The following is a 19,007-nucleotide window of genomic DNA, read 5'->3' as shown; positions in this document are numbered from 1 at the left end:
AATCCCAGGGACGGGGGAGCCTGGTGGGCTGCCGTCTCTGGGGTCTCACAGAGTTGGACATGACTGAAGCGACTTAGCAGCAGCAACAAGGCTCAGATAGCTTCAGTAATTTGCTCAAGGTCACACAGATACTAAGTAGTAGAGGCAGAACTTGAATCTAGACAGTCTGATTCCTGAGCTCATGCTCACAATTTCCACACTTACTTCGTCTTTATCTATTCCCAGTTATTGATGTTACCATCTTCCTGGGAACCAGCTTCAAAACCTCAGCATGGGGACTTCCCTGGCAGTCCAGACGTTCAGACTCTGCACTTCCAATGCAAGGATGCACATTTGTATCCTTGAGGCAATGACAGCATTCCAGTTTTACTTTTTATTTCTCTAGTAATTGATTAGAATTGAATTGTTGACTCTTGGATTTTTCTCATTAATTTGCTCGGAAGTGTGAAATATTACAAAGATTAGAGGCTTTGGAATTCATGAGCTTTGCGTTCAAATGCTAGGTATATTATTCCCTAACTCCAGCATCCCCTCCCAGTGCCCAGTTTATTCTTTTTTTGGAGCTTTTTCCTGATGTATCAAATATAACCAGTGATACCCTTCTGACGTGTTGTTAGGGTTAGATTAGATTAGATATGTAAAATACTTCCTGTGCATTTCAGATAGCCTGCACTCAGTGAGTGTTGTTCCTTCCCTTCTGTAAATGTGGTGTAAGAGCTGACAGGATCAGGAGGTTCATTCTGTACAACAGGTGCTCCTTCAGAACTCTTAGATGCCTGAAATGGTTGAGGATCGAGTGGCCCCGCATGCTGAGAGTCCGAGGTAGTCAGCCATGTGTGTTTTGTAGCCATCAGCATGCTAGCTCCTTGGGTCCGACTTTATTCAGTGTACCTGCCCATTCCCCTCACAACCAACTAGCTTTTTGCTGTGCCTCCATAGATGTCATTGTCCCTGAGAATGGAGAACCAGTGGGCACCAGAGAGATCAAATGCTGCATCCGACAGATCCAGGAGCTCATCATTTCCCGGCTTAATCAAGCAGTGGCTAACAAGCTGATCAGCTCCGTGGATTACCTACGTGAGAGCTTCGTTGGAACCCTGGAACGGTGTCTGCAGAGCCTGGAGAAGTCTCAGGATGTCTCAGTTCACATCACCAGTAATTATCTCAAACAGGTACTCAGAGGGTAGTTAAGAGCTGGCCACAGATAACACATGAAACAGAATCCACCCACGAGCCCAGCGTCAAGTTAGCCAAGAATTTCCCTTTCAGTCTTTTTGCCAGTCCAGTTTGAATTTTGTTTTCCTGTCTCATGACCACTGTCTGTGGGAGGCGCTTGTGAACTGTCAGGTTGCAGTTCAGCCGATGAGCAAGATGATGAAGATGAAGTAGAGGGGTCCCACTGGTCACAAAACAGATGATCGCCCTGCCTTGACTCTGCACATACATTGAGGGGTGGATTTGGCAACCTTGAAACTGGACCATGTTCTTGAAATAAATATCATTTGTTGCATTTTTAAATTATCCACTTTACTCAGGGCATATTGACTTTCTTATTGTGTCTTCTTTTTTCAGATCTTAAATGCTGCCTATCATGTTGAAGTCACATTTCACTCAGGGTCCTCAGTTACAAGGATGCTGTGGGAGCAAATCAAACAGGTAGAGGTTTTTTAGGGAAAGATTTTTCAGCCCCTAATTGGCTCAAATGAATCTTGGTCGGTCCAACAGGAACTAATGTCTAGGATGTCTGTCCTAGACAAACTGATATCTGTCAATATGGGTGGCCGTTTGTCCTGATTTCCCTGCCTGGGGAAGTTCTGATTTATGCCTGTTCTGAAATAATTATTAACAGTCTCCCCTTTAACTCTTAGAAGTGATGTATCTAAGTGATATTTTATGGAGCCATAAAGCTCTACTTCTCTAGCTGTTTCATGTTCTTTTCCCCAACCTAAGTGTTTTCTCAGAACCAGGCTTTGTTACCAAAGACCATGAGTAGAATTTATTTTCTGGTATTCAGTCTGGTTCTTATATTGAATTATTTGCTGACTTTAGAAAGGGATTTACCAGGCACCCCCAGTACTGACTGTAATGTATTGAGGATTCGTGAACATGCATTCCAAGCCTAGTGTTCTTTGATGCCTTCCGTTGGACTGAGCCCCGATTTTGAGGTAGGTGAAATTGGAGAGGAGTGTTGGACCTCATACAGCTCTTGTCTTAAGATCCTGGCCTGCTGAATGGGTAATCCAGCAAGGAAGGGGTTCTAGCGGTTCCGGTCTCCACCCCTCAGTGCTCTCACTACCCCTGTCCTGACAGATCATCCAGCGCATCACTTGGGTGAGCCCACCTGCCATCACACTGGAGTGGAAGAGGAAGGTGGCCCAGGAAGCCATCGAGAGCCTCAGTGCCTCCAAGCTGGCCAAAAGCATTTGCAGCCAGTTCAGGACTCGGCTCAACAGTTCTCACGAGGCCTTTGCAGCTTCCTTGCGGCAGGTGAGTCTGTCGGAAAGGGAATGCAACCGGATCAAGCAGAGAGGAGCCTCATCCGCTGTGGAGTGCTTTATCTACTGCCCTCCATATAATTGTTTAAAAAATCATCAGTATATTTTCTTTCTGTTGTGTTAGAGGATAATACTAAGTTACAGGGTGTTTCATCAATAAATGTTTCATGTGGATGTTTTTCTAACTCTAGAGAGAATGGAGAAAACTCAGAGGAATGAAAATCAAGGGGTAGGAATTTTATATGAGTTTATATAGTATTTTAGGAATGAGTGACAAAAAGGGATGGCATTTCAGCTTCCATGTGTGTGCTTAGTCACTCAGTCACGTCTGACTCTTTGCAGTCCCATGGACTGCAGCCTGCCAGGCTCCATGGGGATTCTCCAGGCAAGAATACTGGAGTGGGTTACCGTGCCCTCCTTCAGAGGATCTTCTCAACCCAGGGATCAAAGCCAGGTCTCCTGCACCACAGGCAGGTTCTTTACTGTCTGAGCCGCCAGGGAAGCCCCAGCTTGCATAGTAGTTTGCAGTTACGTGACATTTGCTTGTGCCTTGGGAGGGTGGGGGTGGTGTGGGTGTGTGCAGTTGCATATGTGTACATGTTTGTGGAGGGGAGGGTGGGTAGTTGTGATTATACATCCAGGAGGAAAAAATTACTACTTAATGAGTGCTCAGTACCTGCCAACCCCTGAGTTGCGTTACATGCGTCTTACTTAATTCTCACAGTTACCCTCATGAGGTAGATACTGTTATCCCTGTAATAGGTGAGGAAGCCAAAGCTGGGGACCTGATAAGCCATATTTCTTTCTTCTTTTTCTGTCCCAGCTGGAAGCTGGCCACTCAGGCCGGTTGGAGAAAACTGAAGATCTATGGCTGAAGGTTCGGAAAGATCATGCTCCCCGCCTGGCACGCCTTTCGCTGGAAAGCCGTTCTCTACAGGATGTCTTACTGCATCGTGAGTCCTTACTTTTTCCTGGAAATTGGAGGGGGCTTCTGGATATCTAATATCTTCACACCCAACCTCGGAGAATGCCACTGTCTAAAGCTTGCAAAGCTGTCTAAACATCTACTATTTTTGAGTTTCTGATGAAGTCTGCTTGGTCCTGCTGTTTATATAGTTCCAATAACACAACCGAAGTTTATTTAAATTAAAGCAGTTAGGTTACTACTTTACAAAACACCCACATTTCTTCCCCTGGCATAGTTATGACTTCTTGCTTCCAGGCAGGTCCGCGTCTGAATCTCAAGAGTCGGTTGCCCAGCACGTTCACACCCTTGCTGCCTTATCTCTTGCCTTACAGGTAAACCTAAACTGGGGCAGGAGCTGGGCCGGGGCCAGTACGGCGTGGTGTACCTGTGTGACAGCTGGGGGGGGCACTTCCCTTGTGCCCTCAAGTCGGTTGTCCCTCCAGATGAGAAGCACTGGAATGACCTCGCTTTGGAGTTCCACTACATGAGGTAGGTTCTGGTCTCCGTCAGCTTTGTGGGGAGCAATTCTTCTAGAGAAGAACCTAGAAACCTCGTATAAATTTTGTACCAAGAGATACAGTGTGCCCTGTCTCTCCATTCCACGTCTCACAATGTTGTAGACCAGTATTTCAGGGTCAGGTCCAGAAATGTGCTCTCTTCAAGGCCTTTACTCCTTTCCCCCCATCCTAATTCTTAGACACATCCTCATATTTGCCTTTCTTCCTTAGTCCTCAAAGCCTGTCCCCTTTCAGATTCCATAATTCTCTGTCCTTGTTAGAGAGGCCATTCTCTTTGCCCTCTCTCTGTCCTGAGGGCCATTACTCTGGGCCTGGACTAAGCATGGTCCCCCGTGGTGACGTGCTACTCGAGGATAGCACCTAGATGCTCTAGCCCAGGCCTCTCTGCTCCTCACCAGGTCTCTGCCAAAGCATGAGCGCTTGGTGGATCTGCACGGCTCCGTCATCGACTACAGCTACGGCGGTGGCTCCAGCATTGCCGTGCTGCTCATCATGGAGCGGCTGCACCGGGACCTCTACACGGGACTGAAGGTGAGGGGCCAACAGGGGGTGGCCAGTTGGCAGCCAGGTTCATGGGCTCCTTTCTGGCCTTTCCTCCCTTCTTCCTGATTCAGAGCCTCTAGCTCTCATAAGACATTTTTGGAGTAATCAAACTTTATTACCTTCAGTTCCAAAACCCTAAAAAATGTCTCAGAAGTTGTTTTTTGGCCCCATTTTATATCTAGAATATTGCAATTCACTGCTTTTACCTATTGTGGTAATAGTAAAAATCTAGACTACACAGAGGAGCAGAAAAGCTTCCTATAACGCTACTATTCTTTCTTTTTTTTGTTCTCTGTGAATTAAACCAGTTTTTTTGGTCAACAAATATTTATTAGTGGTTACTTTGTACAAGGCCTCGTATTAAGCAACATAAGAGGATATCAAAAAACATATATATATATAATTGGAAAAAAAAAAATATATATATATATATTTTGGCCAGGACTTTAAAAAAAATTGGTCAGTGATCATTTCATGAACAGGTGGCATTTGAGTTTGATAATACCCTAGTGGGTAAAATTTGGGCAGATGTTGGAAAGAAGAAGTTATACCAGGGGAAGAAATAGGCTAGTGCCCAGGACGTGGGAAGGACACTATGACTGTGTGGAGCAGGTGGCTCATTTGGGAAATAGAGGGGAAACGACATGCAAGGAAGTGCTGGGAGCAAATTATAGAAGACCAGAACTGTGAAGAAGTCCATAAAATTCAAATCCTCTTGTAGACAGTGAGAAGCAAAAGATTTTGAACGAAGGTAAAATGTTCTCAGTTGAATGCTGAGTTCCCCTCAACTAAAACAGCCCCCAGCAGGGAAATAGGGAGGTTTCTTTTGTTTGTCCTTTACACAAGCTAGAAAAGCTAACCCCAGAGTGTCTGGTAGGTTTCTTCTGACAGGTGCCTCTTTTCCCAGTTTATATGGAAGCTTTCAGAAGTAAGACAGAAGAATCTTCAGAAATGCTTACAGGAGCCAAGAGAAATCAATAAAATGAAGCAAAGGACTCTCCAAGTGGCGGCTTCTTCATTTCATGGGAGTTAGGCTCAGCACCTTGAGGTGCTTTTCCATAAGTGGGTTAGAGAACCATATATGGGCTTCTGGATAAGTGGTATAACATTCTCCAGAATTCAGAAGACCCTAAATTGGAACTTTGCTACAAGTAACATGAATGACTTTGGCATTTGAATCCATAAAACCAAACCTGGACTAACCATGCCTACAAAGCAACAGAAGTAAATCTGCCTGAGAGTCCTAGAAATACTCAGCCTGAGTCTCTAAGGCAGTTCTAGAGTTGATTCAGGTTAGAGATGAGCTCATGCCTTCGGGTGTTTGGTTGTGGCTCTCCTGGTCGCCTTTGGGGCTCGTCCGGCTGCCTGAGTGCTGCCTCCAGGAGGCTTGCTCTGGCCCTTGCAGCTTGCCTTTCCTTGCTTCTCCCTTGTCTCCCTCTCCTGCCTGCCTTCCTCTTCCCTTGTTCTCATCCACTTCTCTGCTCGTGTGCCCTTGTGTGCACAGTCTCTCAGTACCTCACAGAGGAACTCTCAGTTGGTATAAGCGAGTTGGGTTGAGGAGTCGTCCTCTTGGTGACACGTAAACCCTTTTGTCTCCCCAAGGCTGGGCTGGCCCTGGAGACCCGTTTGCAGATAGCCCTAGATGTTGTGGAGGGAATCCGCTTCCTGCACAGCCAGGGACTTGTCCACCGTGATGTCAAACTGAAAAATGTGCTGGTACGTAAGAGCTGCTTTCCCCAGGGTAACTCCCTGTCTCTGCGTGTAAGTGACCTTTGGAAGGAGGTACACATACATCAGGGCTTCCCTAGCGGCTCAGATAGCAAAGAATCTGCCTGCAACGGAGGAGACTCGTGTCTAGGAGACGAGCCCTAGGTCGGGAAGACCCTCTAGAGGAGGGAATGGCTATCCACTCCAGTATTCTTGCCTGGAGAATTCCACGGACAGAGGAGCCTGGCTAGCTACAGTCCATAGGGTCTCAAAGAGTCGGACATGACTGAGTGGCTAATACTTTCACATATAAATATAAATTTGTTCACAGGAAAAGACTGGGGTGAGAGTAGAACAGTTCACAGAAGAATAGATGGATGGTATCTTGGACTTGCAGCGTAGGGAAGAATTGCATCATAGGTCTAGCTTATATTGCTTAAGGTTTTTTCTCCTAACCCTCGTGAGAAAATTTAAACTTACAGAGAAGCTAAAAAAGTGGTATGATGAAGACCCACACACTGCTCATCCAGATTCATGTTCTCCCCCCCAGTGTAGGCTGTCTTTGTCTCTGTCTCTCTCTCTCTTCACCTGCATATGCACACACATTTTTTTACTAAACTATATGAGAGTAAGTTGTAGATAAAGGTCTGCATCTAGGGAATTCCCTGGTGATTCGTGGCTAAGACTCTGTGCTCCCGATGTAGTAGGCACAGGTTCGATCCCTGGTCAGGGAACTAGATTCACGTAGTTGCAACTAAAGACCCTGCATGCCACAACAAAGATGGAAGCTCCCAAGTGCCGCAGCCAAGGCCGGGAGCAGCTAAATTAATTTAAAACAAACTTTGCTCCCAAATACTTCAGCTTGTATCTCTAAGGAAAAGACATTCTTCCACATAATTAAAATGCCATTATCGGGGCTTCCTTGCAGCTCAGTGGTAAAGAATCCACCTGCCAATGCAGGAGACACAAGAGGAGTGGATTTGATCCCTGGGTTGGGAAGATCCCCTGGAGAAGGAAATGGCAACCCACTCCAATATTCTTGCCTGGGAAATTCCATGGACAGAGGAGCCTGGCGGGCTGCAGCCCATGGGGTCAGAAAGAGCTGGACAGGACTGAGCACAGCACGGCTACAGTTACATAAAGATTTATAACGTTGTGTTAGTTTCTGGCATTAGCAAAGTGATTCCGTTCTACATATCTGTATTCTTTTATCATATTTTTACCAATTCTATGCCATTACAAGATACGGAATATAGTTCCCTGTGCTATAAACATTGTCGATTGTCTGTTTTATATGTATAGTTTGTGTCTACTAATCCAAAACTCCTAGTTTATCCCTCTGCCACCCCTTTCCCCTTTGATAGCCATAAGGTTGTTTTCCATGTCTGTGAGTCTGCTTCTGTTTTGTAAATAAGTTCATTTGTATAATTTTTAGACCCCACATAGAAGTGGCATCATATATTTGTCTCTCTGTCTGACTGACTTCTCTTCTTTTGATAATCTTTAGGTCCATCCATGTCACTGCAAATGGCATCATTTCGTTCTTTTTTGTGGCTAAGTTATATTCCATTATATATACATGCAGTTGCTTCTTTATTCCTCTGAGACATAGATTTCCGTAGGAAAGGAAACTTGAGGGTGTCAGAAAAGCCCTCAGCTGACCAAAGGAGCTCAGCCTTCTTACTTACCAACTTTCTGCCCTGGGTTCTGGAGGTCAGAGGAGAATAATCAGGAACTGAAATACTTTCCTTATGTCCTTCACTTACTCATTCTTCCACGATTTGCTAAGCTCCTGATGCGTGCCAGGCACTATGTATGTGCCGGGGACGCAAAGATGAAAAAGACAGTCCTTGCGCCAGGTTGCTTACGGTTTAGGGAAAGAAGGAATGGGAGTGGATCTGGAGGCAGAGCTGATGAAGTGCTGCTCTGAGGTAGATGCCTACTTCTGAGCTTGGGTATGTAGTTGAGCACTGTGTGCAGGACCAGGCATAGGGTGACTGTCATCCTGCTTCATCGGCAGTTGGACAAGCAGAACCGTGCCAAGATCACGGACTTAGGATTCTGCAAGCCAGAGGCCATGATGTCAGGCAGCATTGTGGGGACGCCAATCCATATGGCCCCTGAGCTTTTCACAGGTAAGCCGGAGGGCGGGGAGTGGGTTTGGGCAGAGCTCTGTATTTTAACCAAGTGCTACCCTTCGGACTAAGTAATACCCACAAGTACTACTGGCAGTTCTGGTACAGGCAGGGGAGGAACCAGAACAGGAGAAACCCAAGACAAGTAGGGAGAAAAGGAAGAGGTACAGGAGCAAGAAAGACAGTTATAAATGGGGGGCACCAGCTGTCTTCTGGCTGTCTCTCTGGGCTGTTAGTGCCGTAATTGCCATAGTCAACCAATTATTTAATCAGAAAGTATTGATAGAGTGAAGTCAGAAATAGAAAAATATTATATATTAACACATATATTGCAGAATCTGGAAAAATGATACTGATGAACCTATTTGAAGGGCAGGAATAGAGATGCAGATGAAGAGAATGGACTTGTGGACACAGCAGGGAAGGAGAGGGTGGAACAAATTAAGAGAGTTTCACTGACATATGTACACTGCCATGTGTAAAATAGATGGCTAGTAGGAAGCTGCTCGGGCTTCCCTGGTGGCTCAGCGGTGAAGAATCCGCCTCCCAGTGCAGAAGAGTCGAGTTTGCTCCCTGGGTCGGGGAGATCCCCTGAAGAAGGAAATGGCAGCCCACTCCAATATTCTTGCCTGGAGAATCGCATGGAGCCTGACGTGCTACATTCCATGGGGTCGCAGAGTCGGCCACGGCTGGGCGGCAGCGTTAGGATTGGGAGCTGGCTGGACACACTAACTGTAGTGTACTCACAGTAGCTAGTAGTCGTGTACTAACTGTAGTCTTACGCACATCGCAAAGAAGTAGACAGCCATCATTTTTCTTTCCCTGACTTTAAAAAAATTTCTATTCCCACTTCTATTATTTGATCTTGGCTACTTCATATTTAAAGTCCTTTGATCGTTTCTACTGCAGTTCATCCTACTGTTGTAAACGTAATCTTTCTAAAATATTTTCTTCATGTTCCCTCCTGCTCTAGAGCATAAATGACCCCTTCCACCCACCCAGTCCAGACTACCTGACTTTAAATATCTTCATGTTCTGGTTCCAACCTATTTACCCACCTGTGTTTTCCAATTTTATTTCCCTAATACGACCTTTCAGGATTAATCTTCTTGACAGTCCCATTAAAATTAAAGGCCTGTTTTCCTTCTCCTTTGTCAAGTTCTAGTCTTGGTTCTCTTAATCTTTGGCCTTCCCAGTGCCATAATTGTTTATACTATAAAATGGGCATTATAAATGTGTCCTTTCTAACAGGGTTGTTATAAGAGATAATGGATAGTGAAGGCTTTAGAAAAAAGTGTGAAAAGGCCTCCACTGATGGAGGTGAGAGTGATGCTGTTGATTCCATCCCTGCTCACTACTTGTCACACTTTCTTGCTGCAGGGAAGTATGATAATTCCGTGGATGTCTACGCTTTTGGCATTCTCTTCTGGTATATCTGCTCAGGCTCTGTCAAGCTCCCTGAGGCATTTGAGAGGTGTGCCAGCAAAGACCATCTCTGGAACAATGTGCGGAGAGGTAAGAGCCACGAGCCCTGCTTTACCGACTCCCCTGGCGGGAGCACGCTGAGACCCCCTGCTCCCGCAGCACCTCCCATCCCCCGCTCTGGCCACTCCACAGCAGGACCTCATACACGTTTAAACCATCGTGGAATCCAGAAAAGACATTTAAGTCCAACCTTTCCTTCCAGGCAGCATGGTTCTGAATTCTCAGAAGGCTTTTTTTCTTTAAAATGTCTAATTCTTCAACTTCCTATGCCGGTATATTCCAGTTTTTCATCACTGTTACTATTAAGTTCTAACCTAGATAAATGCAGCTGAAGCCAAAACTTATTGCATCGTTTAACATCCTGAGCCCACACTGGGCAGTCGGCCTCGGGCTGATCATGCCTGTTCGTTGTGTCGGTCCCTTCTCGCTGCCTCTGGTCTTATGTCGATGCTCCGTTCTCTAGGGGCCCGTCCAGAACGCCTTCCTGTGTTTGATGAGGAGTGCTGGCAGCTGATGGAAGCCTGTTGGGATGGTGACCCCTCTCAGAGACCTCTCTTGGGCATTGTCCAGCCCATGCTCCAGGGCATCATGGACCGGCTATGCAAGTCACATTCTGAGAGGCCAAACAGAGGACTCGATGATTCTACTTGACAGCAGAGACCTTTCTGTTTCACTCTTTATTTTTTTTTCCTTCCCCTCACCTTTTGGCTATGGGTAGAATTTGACATTTATTCATTACAGAGAGCTCCCAAGGGGACTGATGCTTGCTGGGAAACTTGAGACCCACCCAGGCTAAGATGACTCCCAGATAGTGAAGAGTTGGATGGCTGCTTAGGCATATCCAGCAGTCCCCTGTACCCAAGCTATTTCTTTAGCCAAGAAAAAAAATCAGTATAAATCTCTTCTTATGAAATTTCAAGAAAAGTCGTACACAGTTCCCTTTTCCAGACTCTTTTAGCTCCAGCTGTAATGGGGACTCTGTGCTTCCATTGTGGAGCCCACATTCCCAACATTCTTAGAAGCCTTAGTAGTCCACACTCCTATCTACACATGGGAGGCTAGGTTTTTCTCTACCCAGAGCCGCTTTTCAGTTTACCCTCTGTGGCCTAGTTTGCTCTCAGACATTAGTTTGCTAGCAGATGCCCCATGTCTCTTGCCTGAGTAGGAAGAAGCAGGGGAGGGGCTAATGCTTAGTAAGGAGATGAGTGGTTACAGTTCATTTTTTAAAAAGTATCAAGAAAAGGTGCAAAATATTCCTGAAAGTCTCCAGGCCAGCCACAGTCCAGATGTAGATATTTGGAAGTGTTATTTAAACACTCAGCAGGCTGAGTACAGGAATACATATGTATAACATGTGTTTATACTTTGCTTTTGTTTAATAACAGTGTCCACTAATTTTGGGTTCTTTATTCCTTGGCACCCATTATTTAAGTGATGGAATGCCATGAAATGTACTGTATTGTATATTACTTGGGAAGACACTAGATATTCAAAGAAGTCTGGCAGTTCTTGGGCTGTAGAGGGCTCCACAAGACCAAAGTCTTGAAGATTTTACCTCCTAGCTTTGGTTGTGCTCCCACGTGATGTGGTGAGATTGTGGCTGGGGTAGGAGGAAGGGTGGAGAGAAGAATTACCCTTACTATCTTCCCTCCTTCTTACCACCTGAATTAGGGAGATTCACCTCAGCCTGAAATTGATCACCTGGCCACTTTTAATGTGCTTGAAGTCTGGGCCCTTCTGTTGCTTCAGAACTGGCTGAGGAACCTTCCTGCTGAGCAGTCAGGAGACACAGTGGGGCCTGGGGCTCCAGAGTCGCTGCCGTGGCCGAGGGAGCTGGCAGCAAGGTTGGTCTGGGCAGACTGAGGGACGCACGTTGGGGTGGATTTCCCTAGACATGCCCTAGTTCCCTGGATCCTCTGCAGAGAGGGGCTCATTGAGCAAAAGCCTTTCACTTCTCTGGAAAGGAGGGCTGTGCTGGTTCTTCCCAGACCAAAGAAGTCATTTGTGACTCCCATCAGTTTTAAAGGGACAGAGCCTAGGCAGCAGCTTCTCCTAATTTTTAACACTAAAAAGAGTGAAAGGGAAGGCTGTAGTACTGCCACAGATAGAAACGCGGGACCATACAACTCTCAGCTCCTACCTGTCAGCTCTCCGTTGCATTTTTGGTGGTTTTCTTTTTTTTTTTTTTTTTTTTGCATTTTTGCTTGAGCTGCCAAAGAGGCATCGAGAAAGTTTTTCCCTGATCAGAGAAGTGGTTTGGGGTAGCAGGGCTGCGAAGTGATAACTGCACTGAACGACACTTTATTTTTTGGCTTATTATTTAGCACTGAGAAGCCAAGGGGGTTGGTGATTGTAATAGCACTTTGGGGAGTAGACTCCCCCTGGCCTTGCTTTGGAGAGAAGGCATGCGTGGTATTCCATCTGACTAGTCAGGAAGTTCGTACTGCATCAGAGTGGGATAAATGGCCCTCCAAGAGTCCATTGCCAAAAGAGTAGTTGCTTTCTTTGAGTTTTCAAAGCTTGATTTTTGGATTTGCTGGATCAAATACCCCACTTTTTCTTTAAAAGAAAAAAAGAGGGTTTATTCTTCTAAGTATGAGGGTGGGGTGGGTTAGGACTAGTGGGTGTTTAAGTGGGTTAGGTGGGAGCAACCTTGAGAAACTTGTATGGCAAACTCCCTTGGGGATTTTAAATAGCACTACTGTTCTTAAAAGGGTTTTATTTTTAACTTTATCTGCTTTGTTAACATCCAGTCCAGCTGAGCTGATGGAAAACAGACTGTGTGTGAACACCTGACATTGGAAACCGGTCTGGATAGCTTGTTGTCTTTTGTCTTTACGTAATGTTTTTGTGTGTTTGTTTTAAAGGACTAATGTTTATTATTACAGTGTTAAATAAAAGTGTAATATACTAAGTATGTAGAATAAAAGTGCAATAACAAGAGAAAATTACTCAGACACAAACTGCAGTTCTTACACTCTCTCCCCTCTTGTGCTCCCTGTCTCTATCCATAATATTTTTACAGCAGGACAGTGTTAATTGTGTATATTTTTAAGCCATACAACTATGGGTTAAGTCTTCATTTAGTGTAATTTTGAATGGCTGGACTTGGTTTTATAGCGTGTGCTTCTGGGATGCACACACACCAGATGTGCTGTATAATAAAGATCATATTAACATTTTAGGTTTACATCTATTTGGCTTTTGTTTTCCCTTCCCTTGCTATGTCTACCGGATGCTCCCTATTCCATTCCATTTCCACTGGGCTCCTAGAGGTCTCTCAGTTTGCCATAAAGATTGACCGAACATGTTACTCTTCCCCATGGATCACTCCCAGTCCCTGGGCACTTGACATGACTAGAGGGTAGGGCCCGGGAAGGGGAGGTAGGACAGCAGAGGAGAAGGGGGAAAAGTGAAGTGGCAGCAGTTTATTTTTCAGAGCCTCTCCTGGGTTCACACCCTTTGCACCAGCCTCTCTTTAGCAGGAACTTGCAACATTCTAAACTTGTGCACAAGCCTGGCTACTCTTTATTACACTCTTGAGACATTTGGGGCATGGAATACAAATATGGGCCTCTCTGCATTTGGAATATTTGAACTTATTTTTAGGCTCAAGCTGCTCTTCAGATTTGCTTCCTTGGCAGTGCCCAATGGACACCATCATAGGCCTCTACCAGCAAGCAGCAATCTCTGTAACCACCAGGGGCTATCAGCATGGAGCATGCCCTCTCCCAGGGGCAGGTGTGTGTTGTGTTTTGTTTTGGATTACAACATCAGACTCCATGGCTTCTTCACTTTTTGCTGTAACTGCTTATGGTTTGTTGTTCAGTCACTAAGTGATGTCCAGCTCTTTGCAACCCCAAGAACTGCAGCACGCCAGGCTCCTCTGTCCTCTACTATCCCCTGGGGTTTACTCAGATTCATGTCCATTAAGTCGGTGATGCTATCTGCTGCCCCCTTTTCCTTTTCCTTCAATCTTTCCCAGCATCAGGGTCTTTTCCAGCAAGTTGGCTTTTTTCATTAGGTGGCCAAAGTATTGCAGCTTCAGCTTCAGCATCACTCCTTCAGATAAATATTCAGGGTTGATTTCCTTTAGGATTGACTGGTTTGTTCTCCTTGCTGTCCACGGGATTCTCAAGAGTCTTCTCCAGCATCACAATTCAAAAACATCAGTTCTTTGGCACTCAGCCTTCTTTAGGTCCAACTCTTACATTCATACATGACTACTGGAAAAACCATAGCTTTGACTCTACAGACCTTTACTGGCAAGGTGATGTCTCTGCTTTTTAATACACTGCCTTTGTTTGTCACAGCTTTACTTCCCAGGAGCAAGCGTCTTCTAATTTCATGGCTGCAGTCACCATCTGCAGTGATTTTGGAGCCCAGGAAAATAAAGTCTGTCACTGTTTCTATTGTTTGCCCATCTATTTGCCATGAAGTGATGGGACTAGATGTCATGATCTTATTTTTTTGAATGTTGAGTTTTAAACCAGCCTTTTTACTCCCCTCTTTTCACCCTTATCAGGAGGCTCTTTAGTTCTTCTTCACTTTCTGCCATTAGAGTGTTATCATCTGCATATCTGAGGTTGTTGTTATTTCTCCCAGAAATCTTGATTCTAGCTTGTGATTCATCCAGCCTGGCATTTTGAATGATGTACTCCGTATATAAGTTAAATAAGCAGGGTCACAATAAACAGCCTTGTCATACTCCTTTCCCAATTTTTAATTAGTCAGTTGTACCATGTCTGGTTCTAATTGTTGCTTCTTGAACTGCATACAGATTTCTCAGGAGACGGTAAGGTGGTCTGGTACTCCCATCTCTCTAATTATTCCACAGCATAGTCAATGATGCTGAAGCAGATGTTTTTCAGGAATTCCCTTCTTTTTCTATGATCCAGCAAATGTTGGCAATTTGATCTCTGGTTCTTCTGCTTCTTCGAAACCCAGCTTGTACATCTGGAAGTTCTTGGTTCACGTACTGTTGAAGCCTAGCTTGAAGGATTTTGAGCATAACTTTACTAGCATGTGAAATGAACACAATTGTACAATAGTTTGAACATTCTTTGGCATTGCCCTGCTTTGGGATTGGAATGAAAACTGACCTTTTCCAATCCTGTGGCCACTGCTGAGTTTACCAAATTTGCTGGCATATTGAGTGCATCACTTTCACAGCATTGTCTTTGAGGATTTTAAATAGCTCAGCTGGCATTCTGACACCTCCACTAGCTTTGTTTGTAATGATGCTTCTTAAGGCCCGCTTGACCTCACACTCCAGGATGCCCAGCTCTAGGTGAATGACCTAGACCTTTTTTGTACAGTTCTTCTGTGTATTCTTGCCACCTTTTCTTAATCTCTTCTGCTTCTATTCAGTCCTTACTGTTTCTACCCTTTATCATGCTCATCCTTGCATGAAATGTTCCCTTAATATCTCCCAATTTTCTTGGAGAGAACCCTAGTCTTTCCCATTCCATTGTTTTCCTCTGTTTCTTTGCATTGCTCATTTAGGTAAACCTTATCTCTCCTTGCTCTTCTCTGGAGCTCTGCATTCAGTAGGGTGTATCTTTCCCTTTCTCCCATGCCTTTTGCTTCTCTTCTTTCCTCAGCTATTTACAAAGCTTCCTCAGACAACCACTTTGCCTTTTTGCATTTCTTTTTCTTTGGGATGGTTCTGGACCATAACATTGCCTCCTGTACAATGTTATGAACCTCTGTCCACAGTTCTTCAGGCACTCTGTCTACCAGATCTAATCCCTTGAATCTATTCATCATCTCCACTGTATAATCATAAGGAATTTGATTTAGGTCATTCCTAAATGGCCTAATGGTTTTCCTTACTTTCTTCAATTTAAGCCTGAATTTTTCAATAAGGAGCTCATGATCTGAGCCACAGTCAGCTCCAGGTCTTGTTTTTGCTGATTTATAGAGCTTCTCCATCTTCAGCTGTAAAAAACATAATCAACGTGATTTCAAATTGACTATCTGGTGATGTCCATGTGTAAAGTCATCTCTTTAAGTTGTTGGAAAAGGGTATTTGCTAAGACCAACATGTTCTCTGGACAAAACTCTGTTAGCCTTTGCTCTGCTTCATTTTTCTGTACTCCAGCATCAAACTTGCCTGTTATTCTGGGTATCTGTTTATGACTTCCTACTTTTGCATTCCAATCCCATATAATGAAAAGGACATCTTTTTTTTTGGTGTTAGTTCTACAAGTTCGTGTAGATCTTCATAGAACTGGTCAGCTTCAGCTTTTTTGGCATGACTGGTTGGGGCAGAGACTTGGATTACTGTGATGTTGAATGGTTTGCCTTAGAAATGAGATCATCCTGTTATTTTTGAGGTTGCATCCAAGTACTGTATTTTGGACTCTTGTTAACTGTGAAGGCTACTTCATTTCTTCTAAGGGATTCTTGCCCACAGTAGTAGGTATGATGATCATCTGAATTAAGTTCGACCATCCTGTCCATTTTAGTTCACCAATTCCTAAGATGTCAGTGTTCAATCTTGCCTTCTCCTGTTTAACCACATCCAACTCATGGACCTAAAGTTACAGGTTCCTATGCAGTATTGGTCTTTACAGCACCCTATTTTCCTTTCACCACCAGACACATCCGCAGCTGATGCATTGTTTCTACTTTGCCCAAATGCTTCATTCTTTCTGGAGCTATTAGTGTTTGCCCTCTGCTTTTCCTGAGTAGGGGCTTCCCTGGTGGCTCAGTTGGTAAAGAATCTGCCTATAATGCAGGAGACTGGGTTTGATCCCTGGGTCAGGAAGATCCTCTGGAGAAGGAAATGGCAACCCACTCTAGTATCCTTGCCTAGGAAATCCATGGACAGCAGAGCCTAGCTGACTACAGTCCATGGGGTCCCAAGAGTTGGACATGACTTAGCAAGTAAACCACCACCACCCACTTCCCCAGTTACATACTGGACACCTTCCAACCGATGCAGGGGTGGGGGGAAGCTCATCTTCTGGTGTCTTTTTATACTGTTTATGGGGTTCTCGTGGCAAGAATACTGGAGTGGGTTGCCATTTCCTTCTCATTTTGTATCACATTTTGTCCGAACTCTTCACCATGACCCATCCATCTGGGGTGGCCCTGTGTAGCATGGCTTATAGCATCATTGAATTATGTAAGCCTCTTTGCCATGACAAGGCTGTGACCCATGAAGGGCTGTGTATTTATTGCATTATTATTTGTAATACTAAAAAGTTGGAGGCAGTGTTAATGTATGACAACAGGGGATGATTAAATTCTGGTTCTTACACCATGGATTGCTATGCAGCCACTAAAAGGAATGGTGTAAATTTCTCTGTACTCACAAGGGAAGATGTTTATACTATATCCTATAAAAAATATACATAAGAATATATTTAGTGTGACTTCTTTTTTTGGTAAAACCTCTTCCATTCTCCCATAACTCCAAATTATCTAGAGATCTAGTCCATCTCTGTATATGTACACAGAGAAAAGTTTGTAAGGACATATATCAAAATGGTAACAGCGGCTTTCCTAGGACAGAACATCCAACGTCTAGTGGATTGAATTTCTGTTATTGTTCATCTACTATGAACATCTATTTTTATCGTCATTTTAGAAAATGAATGAAATGGCTAATTTAGGAAAAAGGAAATATGTGTTGGAAAGACATCAGAGGCTCACAAAATCAATAGGAAACCGTAAATTCAGACTCATTGAATCAGCCAGTCGGAACCGGAGCAAATTTTCATGGTGGCTGTGAAGAACGGTTTCAGTCCTGATGCGTGTGCTGCCAGGGAGGGTGTTCTCAGCTGGCCCAGCACAGCCCCAGGCCCGTGTCTTCTCTGTACTGGCTCTGGGTTGGAAGACTCCTCCAGATCCCACGGTAGGAGCCCAGAGCCTCGATCTGCCTGCTCACCAAAACCACATTCAGTGGAGAAGATGTGATTCCTGAAAGGTAATCAAAGAACTGCTAGAAAAGGAACACAGACTCAGGACAGGCTCAAGGTGACAAGTGCCTGCCGTGGGTCACCTCTTGGGCTGCTTGATGTTTATATCCACCCTTCTGGCACTCCTGGGTGGCAAGGTCAGGGAAGGAGGTTTATAGATTGGAGCCTGTGCATGGAGGGGAAACAGCCAGGTTTCCAGGAGGTTCATTTTTCAACCTCTGGGCTTGCTTTCATTGTAAGAAGACCTCCTTGGTTTTTATTCCAATTTCCTTGTTTTCTTAGCAAGGCTTCTCAATGAGATTAACCATAAAAACACTCAAGCATCCAGCAATGGGCTATAGGCTTTTAAAAAAAATCAAAGTGTAGTTGATTTACAGTTGCATTAGTTTCTGGTGTTGAGAAGTATTTCAGTTATACATACACATATTCTTTTTTATATTCTTTTCCATTACAGTTTATTACAAGAGATTGGATATAGGTGACTTCACTGGTAGCGTGGTGGCGAAGACTCCATGTTCCCTATGCAAGTGGCCCGGGTTTGATTGCTGATCAAGGAGCTCAGATCCCACATCCTGAAACTAAAGACCCTGCACACCACAGCAAAGACAAAATCCTGTGCCACAGTAAGACCAGCACAGCCGAATAAATGAATAAGTAAGAAATAGTTTCAGTTCAGTTCAGTCGCTCAGTCGTGTCCAACTCTTTCAGCACGCCAGGCCTCCCTGTCCATCACCAACTCCCGGAGTCCACCCAAACCCATGTCCATGATGGGTGATGGCATCCAACCATCTCATCCTCTGTCGTCCCCTTCTCCTCCTGCCCTCAATCTTTCCCAGCATCAGGGTCTAAGATATTAAATATAGCTCCCTACGTTATATAGTAGGACCTTGTTTACTTATTTTATATATAGTAGTTTGTATCTGCTCAGATGGGCTCCAAAATCACTGTGGATGGTGACTGCAGCCATGAAATTAAAGACGTTTGCTTCTTGGAAGAAAAGTTATGACAAATCTAGACAGTGTATTAAAAAGCAGAGACATCACTTTGCCAACAAAGGTCTATATAGTCAAAGCTATAGTTTTTCCAGTAGTCATGTACAGATGTGGAAGTTGAACCATAAAGAAGGCCTAGCATCAAAGAATTGATGCTTTTCAACCGTGGTGTTGGAGAAGACTCATGAGAGTCCCTTGGACTGCAAGGAGATCCAACCAGTCAATCCTAAAGGAAAT

General features: G+C 44.5%; 1 protein-coding gene across 3 annotated transcripts in view; it reads left to right on the top strand.

The window, feature by feature from the left end:
* The window catches only part of DSTYK (dual serine/threonine and tyrosine protein kinase), a 51,822-nt gene extending 38,782 nt beyond the window's left edge, over positions 1 to 13,040 (top strand). Inside the window, exons 4-14 of one of the 3 annotated variants that reach the window (XR_011560700.1) lie at positions 940 to 1,172; positions 1,573 to 1,656; positions 2,311 to 2,487; positions 3,319 to 3,448; positions 3,795 to 3,951; positions 4,379 to 4,511; positions 6,126 to 6,239; positions 8,251 to 8,365; positions 9,746 to 9,880; positions 10,314 to 11,694; positions 12,604 to 13,040. Coding sequence is in view for 2 of the 3 variants with exons in the window: in XM_019976542.2 (XP_019832101.2) it covers positions 940 to 1,172; positions 1,573 to 1,656; positions 2,311 to 2,487; positions 3,319 to 3,448; positions 3,795 to 3,951; positions 4,379 to 4,511; positions 6,126 to 6,239; positions 8,251 to 8,365; positions 9,746 to 9,880; positions 10,314 to 10,501 (1,466 nt within the window). In the remaining variant the exon portion in view is untranslated. Of the gene's footprint in view, positions 1 to 939; positions 1,173 to 1,572; positions 1,657 to 2,310; positions 2,488 to 3,318; positions 3,449 to 3,794; positions 3,952 to 4,378; positions 4,512 to 6,125; positions 6,240 to 8,250; positions 8,366 to 9,745; positions 9,881 to 10,313 lie in introns of all 3 variants that reach the window. The other 2 variants (XM_019976542.2, XM_070767804.1) reach the window with 2 other exon arrangements.
* The last annotated feature ends 5,967 nt before the right edge of the window (positions 13,041 to 19,007 follow it).

This window comes from Bos indicus, chromosome 16 (genome assembly GCF_029378745.1).
Source record: "Bos indicus isolate NIAB-ARS_2022 breed Sahiwal x Tharparkar chromosome 16, NIAB-ARS_B.indTharparkar_mat_pri_1.0, whole genome shotgun sequence".
Lineage (NCBI taxonomy): Eukaryota > Metazoa > Chordata > Mammalia > Artiodactyla > Bovidae > Bos > Bos indicus.
This window is presented reverse-complemented; position numbering and strand designations above follow the sequence as displayed.